The 9,593-nt window shown below is 34.7% G+C and overlaps 1 protein-coding gene across 1 annotated transcript; it reads right to left on the bottom strand.

Annotated features, from left to right (window-relative positions):
- Positions 1 to 346: 346 nt before the first annotated feature.
- LOC150098514 (cyclic GMP-AMP synthase-like receptor) lies at positions 347 to 1,498 on the bottom strand. Its single transcript, XM_090405254.1, has one exon. It carries the CDS (start codon positions 1,496 to 1,498, stop codon positions 347 to 349), a length of 1,152 nt encoding a protein of 383 aa, XP_090261380.1.
- Positions 1,499 to 9,593: the final 8,095 nt, after the last annotated feature.

Here is a 9,593-nt window from a genome sequence, read left to right on the forward strand (position 1 = left end):
ACTGACTGACTATACGTACACACAAATATTTACATAAATAAATAAATAAATAAATCTTCAGAAGTACATGTGCAGTTATGAAGGAACAGCGCACTGTAAAACGAAGCTGTCACAGTTGATATCACAGGAGATGGATGAGATGGATCTCTTTCACTGCTGAGAAGTTTGTCTCTGGAATACTCAAGTGGCCTAATGGAAATACAACGAAAATAAGTCACTCAGAAGTTCAAACAAAAACACAGAAAAGGTATAGTCAAGAAACTAGCATTAAAATATACTATTTCTATTTCTTTTATACTTACTTTAGTGGTGTGAGGGCTCCACGTTCCCATATCACATACACAAATCAACAACTCTTATTAAAATACCGCTTCACCTTTTTTGGAGACGTCTGGATTTGTTCAATTATGTTGTCCAATCGATTATGAACCATCCAAGCTTCATCTTCGGTCATTTTGTACATAATGTTAAAGTCCGGATAGAAGAAGTTGTTCAACCGACGTTCACCTGAACATTCCATAAGTTTCTTCAGCATCAGCAGAAAACAGTCCGCCATATTTTTTTCACTAAAGAACTCGGGATCAGGATGATCCTTAATAAGCCAAAACGCAACGGTCTTCACAAAATACGAAGGAATACAAGTCCAACGTTCGTTTTCCTTTAAGAGTTTGACCAATTTAATAACTGGCTTCAATGCCTTCCTTCTTCTGACCAGACATTTTTCTGCGAATGGGCAATGGAGTCTCCACAAACGAGGAATGTCTTTGGTAGGAGGACTGTAAACACTCCCTTCGTTTGAAAGTGGTTTCGGCACCAAAACCCAGCTCTTTGTGACTTCCTTTCCTAAAAGATGATCCCAGTGTTGAACTTTCTTCAAGTATTGCTCTCCAGGAAATTCGAAAACTGGCACCAAGTCCACACTGATTTCCACTAAATTGTTTGTTGTGATTAATAACGTCCTCGCTGGACCACTGCTGGTCCTTTCAATTTTATTAACTCCTTCAAAATCCTGAAACGGGATTTTATCCACCAGTCGTTGCATCCAACTAAGCACTTTTGTACAGAGAAAATAATTTTCGGCGTCGAAGAACTCTTCGAGACCCCAATATTTGCGATGAAGCACGTTTTCATATTTCATTTCTTTTATTGATCTTCGTAACTTTAAAAAGGCATACGACATTGGAGTATCGATTTCCGTTATATTAGCAATGTCAGTTTTGAAGAATGGAAGTCGAAAAACGAAGTTGAAGTCAAATTCCGTAGCTTCGGCCACCCGCAATCCTTCAAAATAGCTTCCAGTTCCGTCAGTTCTTTTAAAAAGAGCGTTGAACAAGCGATCGCTTTTCATATGATCTTCAATGTACTCACGCAAATGAGTCACGATCGTACAATTCTCTTTAGCCTCATTTTTCTCCAATTTTACCTGGTCAGCTAAAATCTCCTTCAAGTAATGCTGCAATTGGCTTGTAGAGTGTCGTCCGATGGTTTTACACGGCATTTTTCCGAAGAAAAAATTTCTGCACTCAATAAGCGATAAATATATAATCACATTAATAACTAACTGTCCCAACTGGCACTTTCCGATGAGCTTACTAAGAGAAACGTGCGACTGCTCCCTTTTAAAAAGGTAGAAATTTAAGATAAAAAATAAAACCCAAACTAAAAGCCAACCATTGTGTCAATATGACTCATTCGGTAATTTCCCCTTTCTGTCTTCCTGCACTCTTATATGAAACTGGTCAGACATTATACAGTAGTTTTTATCATAACTTATTCTTAAAAAAATATTTTAATATCAATCTTGGGAATGTGTATAATGAATTTTAAACAAAGTTTATTTCATCATCTTACTCATCCAAGTTAGCGTGCTTTCGCTTTCATGTTCGGCGAGCTGTCCAATGTCACATTACGGTACATGACAGCCGAATGACGTACATCCGGAATAAATATATCCCCCTTTCATGTGATGTGGTTTTTTTGATGAAAATCACTTCAAATGACAATAATCATTTGGAGTGATTGTATATTCATTAGGAATTTACAAATATTCAATTTCAATATGTTAGTAATAAGTACATGAAATAAAGGACGAGATCACTATATTTTATTTCGGACGGACACACGCAATTTACAGATAAATTATACGGTTGTTGGTGGGTGACGGTAGATGGCGTTGCTATTGCTATCGTTGTGTTGTTTTGGAGAATTATGTATTAATGGAGACGGCTGTGCATGTAGTAGCGTGAAATGCAATTCATTTTCATTTTACGAAGAGCGCTCAGTTTGTGAATTTTGAGATGGAAAATTTAATCATTTGGAGTGAATGTATATTCATAATAAATTTGGAATATTCAATTTCAATGAGTTAGTACTGACTACATGAAATAAAGGAAGAGATCACTATATTTTACTTCGGAATGACACATGCAAGTTACTGACAAAATATACCGTTTTTAGTGGTGGACGGTAGAGGCGCTGAGGGTAGTATCGGATTGTTTTGGAGAATTAAGTATTAATGGGGAGACGGCAAGTGTATTTTCATGTTACAATGAGCTCTCAGTTTGTGAATTTTGATTGGAATTTGTGAATGGAAAATTTAAATGAAATCGATTTCTTCTTTTGATTGACTTTCCGCTGCGAAATTGATAAAGAAACATTTGTAAATTTTTCGAGATAATTCTAAACCCGTACGGAAAAGTAAGATATATTTTAAATCATATTAATTAAAGAAATATTTCAGATATTTCTTATTTTACCAATAATTCACAATATATATCATTTATTTTTTGTGACGCGGTCTGACAGCCCTGATCTCAGCTTCAGTAAACGTAAAAATCAGAGCTTATAATTTTTTTTTTAATGTGCCTCCCATCCACGACATATTTTTGTAATTCTATACTACATTCATTCATTCCTTCTATAGGTGGGATAAGGTTCTTTTCTTGTTTTTTCAAAATTAATTTTATGTTTTATTTGTTTTTTTCATAGTCCGAAAATCCTGCTCTCTAGAGGCTAAACGTAGGGAAGTTTGTAAAATATTTTCTGCCGGGAAGCAATACGGCATCTTCCCACTAACTTCTAAACATTAAAAATAATAATAATAAAATTATATTTAAAAAAATACGACTTGAGGCTGCCCTGGTACTGACGAATTGTAGATTTACTGCCTGTCGTGAGTGGGACTCGAATGTATTAACTTGAACTGAGTGTAAACTGTCCACTGGTTTTAAATTAGGAAGAGGAGAGCAAATGATATCAGTAGGGCTGTACTTACACTTTTCGGAGCATGAGGGCGCTAGAGTCTAGCTTCTCGGAGCAAAAGTTTAAAGAGATTTACAGTACATAAAGGTAATATAAATTCTAAAAATTATATAAAACATCAATTAAAACCAAAAAACAAAGTAGTATCGTAATTAATCCCTTAAACATTTGAGGAAATATATAATTTCAAACAATATCGATTTACTAATTAAATACATAAATGAAGCCTTAAGTTAATTAAGCTTGAAATAAATGAATAGATTAGCGTCTTGAGACGGTATCTTTAGTGATAAATAGATAACGTATATGTCGGCGTATAGGATGACCGATTATTTTTAGGATTTTAGCTTATGTCGGCTGTATAAGACGAACTCCCCAATTTCTTCTTTCTGTATTAATGCAACGTTAGGTATTGTTGTTATATCCTATATTATTATTTTTTTTCAAAGCATAGATTTAGTATTTACGCGAATTACTCTAACTAATAAGCCGCAAACAATCTCCGTTTTAATTAATTATTAATTTTTCATTTTTTTTTAATTTTAGGATTATTAAAATTGTTTTCATTTAAAATCATGAAACCAGCAACAAAACGAAGAAAGTATGAAGCTCGATTTAAAATGAGGGTAATTGAAATGGCTAAGCAAACTAATAACTGTGGTGCTGCAAGAAGGTTTGACATAAAAAAGAGGATGGTAAGAGAATGGAGGAAGAAAGAAGATATTTTAAAAAAATTGCCAAAGAAAAAATGAGCGATGAGAACGGGGATCACAAGATGGCTGCTACTGGCAAATCAGTTTGCAGAATGGTTATGGAAGTATAGAATTTCAAGCTACTTCAGGAGGGTGTAATCGTTTCATGAGCAGACAAAATCTGGTCATACGACAAAAAGCGAAAGTTGCTCAAAAACTACCAGCAGATCTTGATCACAAACTTACCAGTTTCCTTGAATTTATTATTCAGTTGAGAAAAAAAAAACATAAATTCTTTTGTCAAAACAGTGCAGTCTAAAGGTAGTAAGAGTGTGCTAGTTCGAACTATAGGTAATGAGAAAACAAGGTTTACAGTTGTAAAATTATTTAAAATAAAAAATAAATAAAAATAAAATCATTTAAAAAATGTGGTGTGTCAAAAATCATAGATGTTATGGAAGATGATCTGTTGTGGTACACTGATGACGATGAAAACGAAATCAATTCACCGAATTCGAACTGGGATCCATATGACGATCATTTAAACAATGAATCCGAAGAACTATTTTCAACAGCTGATGAAGAAAATTAACATGAAAATTGAGGTTAATAATTATTATTTGTTTTTTAAGACTTAACATCTATTGTAATATTTTAAATAAATGTATGTTACAAAAACTTAATTTTATTTGTTTATAAACACTGCCTATTTTCTTATATAACGATGTATCGTAATTACCTAAATGTTCATCCAGCTTCACTTTTTATATTTGCCGTATAAGATGACCCATGATTTCGAGGGATTTTCTGTAGTATTCGAGAGAGTAGTCGTATACGCCAACATATAGGATAAGTGAAAATAAGTGATTTCAAGATTAGTGACCGCATAGTGGTCATCGACACAAAAAATATATGAAAATAAATAGTATTTGCATTCTTCGCTTCTTTATATATATATATATATTGACTTGAAGCAACGACACCCTTTATATATATACATATATATTATAGTGATATAGGAAACTTAACAGAAAACAATATTTTATGTTCAATATTAAGTATTTATAGTTTTAATTCTTCAATTTTAAATCTCATTGTTTGAGCCCTTAAATTGGCTCTAAGTTTTCGAGCACCCATGCGCCTCTGTATAAGTACTGCCCTGAATATCAAATTACCTCAGTCCAGTTATGGTAGAAAACTCGTCAAAGAAATAATAGCAATACTATTCCGTGTAGCTTTCGGTTTGAGGCTTTCTGATGTGAAGTGGAGGCTAACAGGATGGAATGTATGGTGGAGAGTTGTGACTCATTTGAAGGTTCAGTTACGACTAATTCTTTTGGGTGACTTACATTAACTAAAAAGAATTCATTGAGCTCTTATGAGACAACTTTCTCAAGCAGCATGTATGAAAGAAGCAACTCGAGGACAAACAGCTTCAGATTCAATCACAGCGTCCGAAGATGTGACTCACTTAAGGACGTGTCTGTTTTCTACCAGATGGAGGGTGATCAGGCCGACTGAAGTTGAAAGAAGACAATTATATGGATGTACCAGTCAGGACAGAATACATGCTGAAATACAAAGTTGGAAATTATGAAAAAAGCAGGAGAATACCATCTCTGATTCCATGGTAACAGTTACTGAATGGAAACGATATCCGTAATGCATGAATGGAGATATTAAAAAGATGCTTACGTAATAAGGTATTTGAAAGTCTAGGACTTAGAGAACAACAAGGAGAAGGGGATGTGGAATGAATATCAAAAGAGTAAGAGTGAGAGGTGATATGAAATATGTAAAATGCAGGTGGAGATATCACGAGTATTGTGCAGAAAAATAAGTTGGAATATGAAAAGAAATTGGCTGCTTGGTGAGACAAAAAGGCAACTCAAAAGAATTTTATCGTCACCTTGGAAACAAAAGAAAGAAAGAATGAATGCAGGAGGATAACTTTACTGAATGGAGTATGTGTGTGTGTGTGTGTGTGTGTGTGTGTGTGTGTGTGTGTGTGTGTGTGTGTGTGTGTGTGTGTGTGTGTGTGTGTGTGTGTGTGTGTGTGTGTGTGTGTGTGTGTGTGTGTGTGTAGAGTACAACGCTACCACTACATTGGATGAAAAGACTTTGTCGAACGAGAAGGAGGTCGTAAATCTGTCGCTTGACAGCGAAGGGAATCCGGCAACAGGGACAAATGGGTTATCAACGCATATGCTAAAGGAAGAACATAATGGCTAGGCTTCTGACATGTTTGTATAATTTGAGTCAGCTCAGGAAATATACCAGATAAATAGAAAGAATGTCCGATATTCCCATTGTCCAAGGGTGTTGCAAAGGCAGATGTCTAACTACCAACCTATCAACATCTCCGGAAATGTTCGTGAACATTTTGTAGAAATCAATTAGAACTCACAGAAATTGGGTAACGAACAACTCAACTTTGCAAGGAACAGCATGGGCTTAATAAAGCAAGTTCAGGTCTGAGCCTGACCTTGCTTTAGTAAATTTCGGATGAGTTGGATAATGGGAATGGATATATAATGCCCTTGGAAGGCATTTGATAGGATTGCACATGTAGGTCTACTGCATATACTTCTTCTTCTTCTTTTTACCATCATCGATGTGAATGATGATTAGGCCGAATGAACTATTTCTACTTCTGTCTGTCCTGGGTGAGTCCAAACAATTCTGTCCAGTTTGGTGTCACTTGTTGTGATTTAGTTTTCAGGTCCTCTATTTTGTCAAACCATCTAATTCTGAGCCGTCCTTTGGACCTTTTACCTTTCATTGTTGTATTCAGGGCTTTAGGTGGTATTCTTTCTTTTCCCATTCTGGTCACATGGCCAAACCATCGCAGTCTTCTTTCTTGGATTTTGTCTATTATTGTTATTTCTTGTTTTAGCCGTTTCCTTATGTCTTCGTTTTTTAGTGGATCAGGAAGAGATACTCCAAGTAATCGTCTTAGCCAACCCATTTCTGTAACTAATAATTTTTTGTCATCAGCCTTTTTGATATTCCAGCATTCACTTTCATAGAAGAGTATTTGGAGAACCATTGTTTCATAGATTCTTACTTTTGTTACTTGTTTGATGTTTCTTGACTTCCATGTTTTATTGAGTCGTCCAAAAGTTTGGGATGCTTGACTGATTCGAATGTTTATATCTTTTATAAATTCACCATTGTATTCAATAATTCCTCCAAGGTAGGTGACGTTTTCTACCTGCTCTAGATTCTTACTATCAATTTCAATTTTCAGATTGGTGTTTCTTTTTCCTATTTGCATAATTTTTGTTTTGTGTATATTTATGTTTAATCTAGATTTTATACGTTCCTCCTTTATTTTATCAGATTTTCGCTGTAGATTTTCTTCTGTGCTCGCAAGTAATGCCATGTCCTCTGCAAATTTTAAATTTTTTACATTTTCCCCATACATTTTGATTCCGTAGTCTTCATTGTTTAAGGCCTTATTTGTTTCTTCTTCCAGTGTAAGATTGAACAGGTCTGGTGACAGATTGCTTCCATGTCTTACTCCGCTCTCTGTGTGGAACCAATTGGTTAAGATGTCCTCTATTCATACTGCACTTTCAGATTTCTCATACACATTCTTTATTATTATTATGGTTTTGTTGTGATTTCGAAATTCTTCCATAGTTTTCTATAGGTCTCTTCTACGGATTGAATCAAGTGCCTGACGAAAGTCTATGAAATTTATGTAGCAACTTTGCTTGTACTGTAGTCTTTTCTATTAGCTGTCTTAAGGTGAATAGTTGATCATTTGTGCTTCGCCATGGCCTGAAACCTGTTTGTTCTTCTCCTAGTGCCAGTTCTATATGTCTTAATTTGTTTTTGGAGTACTTTCGTAAAAACATTACTTCCAATACTGAGGAGGCTAATACCTCTGTAATTATTGAATTCTGTTTTATCTCATTTTTTTATATAGGAATTATGACTGGTTCAATAATATATTTGGTCCAATCAGTAGGTAATGCTTCGTTTTGTAAATCTTTTCAAATAATGATTTTAATGGTTCTAAAAGTTGTCCCTTTTCTGCTTTTAAAAATTCTGCATGTATTTGATCAATGTCAGGTGCTTTCCTAGTTTTCAGTTTTTCTATGCTATGTGCTATTATTCTTAGGTAAAGATATTTGTTTCCTCTTCCATTTCCTTTCCTGGAATCGTAATATCCTGGGAGTGTTTTTATTATATAAATTTTTAAAGTATGCTTTTCATCTGGCCATTCTTTTTGTTTTACTTTCAATTAGTTGTCCCTCTTTGTATTGATCATTATAATTTTTGTTGTCCGTGTCTTACTAATTCGGTCTATTTGTTTATATAGTCCATGAAGGTTATTTTCTTTTGATAGCTTTTCTGCCATTTTGCATTTTTCTTCTAAACAGTTATTCTTGTCTCTTTTAACTAGTTTTCTAATTTCTCTGGTTAATCTATTATATTCGTTTCTGTTTTAGTTTCATGATTTTCCTTTGATTGCTTAACCTTTTTACTTCATTCGAGATCCAATCCTTTTTACTTTCTCTTTCTCTGTAACCTATTGTTTTTTCTGCCGAATTTAATATTATTTCCTTTAATTTGCACCAATGTTCTTCGATGTTTATATTCTGTTTTGCTAGTTCCTTCAGGGTTCTATCTAGTTCTAGTTGATATTTTCTTAGAATATTGTTGTCTTGTAGTTTTTTTACATTCAGTCTCCTTTTGACTCCAAAAGTGCTTCCAGATTTTCACTTTATTCTTAGGTTTTCTAATACTAGCTTATGGTCTGAACCACAATCTGCAGAGAAGGATCTGAAATTTAGAATACTTGATTTTCATCTTTGGTTTACAATAATATAGTCTATCATATTCTTGGTTTGTCTGTCTGGTGATATCCATGTCCATTTTCTTTGGGGAGTTTTGGATGTTTAAAGAGAGTGTTGGTTATTGTTAGTCCATTATTTGAGCAGAAGTTTAGAAGTCTTTCGTTACGTTCATTGCTTTCTCCATACCCGAACTTTCCGATTACTCTTGGTCAGGTATCCCAGACTTTGCCTACTTTTGCGTTTAAGTCCCCCATCACAATTAAGAGATCTTCACTTGATGTCTGCTGTACTGATTTTTGCAAATCTATATAGAACTCCTCAATGTCTTCTTCTGATGATGTCGAAGTTGGTGAGTATACTTGAATAATTGTTAGTGACCCGATTGATGTTTTAAATCTTGCTTTAATTATACTAGGTGAGATAGGATTGTAGGACAATAGAGAGTTTTGAGACTTTGGTTTTAATATAAGTGCTACTCCTTCTTGGTGTGTGTTGTTCTTCCTTCCTGTAGTTGAGATTTTGTACAGTCCATGATGGAATTCTCCTTTTCCAGTCCATCTGGTTTGGCAGAGTCCAATCACTCCCCATCGGTAGTTGTCTAATTCATGCAGTAGTATTTCCAATGCTCCTTCCTGGTGAAGAGTTCTTACATTCCATGTTCCTATGCTTGTTATATTTTTCCTGTCTACTAGGTGATGTTTTGTTCCAATAACTTATTTTTCGCCTTCACTATCTGGGTTCCCTAATAGTGGGCGCGACCGTTGTTTTTCCGGGCGACGGTTGAGCCAACGTGTATCTTTAGGTTGGTTAGAGTTCATTCGGTTTCCATGGT

The sequence above is a fragment of the Typopeltis vanoorti genome, chromosome 15 (genome assembly GCF_054136105.1).
Source record: "Typopeltis vanoorti isolate ZY-2024b chromosome 15, IOZ_Tvanoo_1.0, whole genome shotgun sequence".
NCBI lineage: Eukaryota > Metazoa > Arthropoda > Arachnida > Uropygi > Thelyphonidae > Typopeltis > Typopeltis vanoorti.

Excerpts from the sequence above, each read along its gene's own strand:
- LOC150098514 (XM_090405254.1), bottom strand. The coding sequence starts at position 1,498 with ATGCCGTGTAAAACCATCGGACGACACTCTACAAGCCAATTGCAGCAT.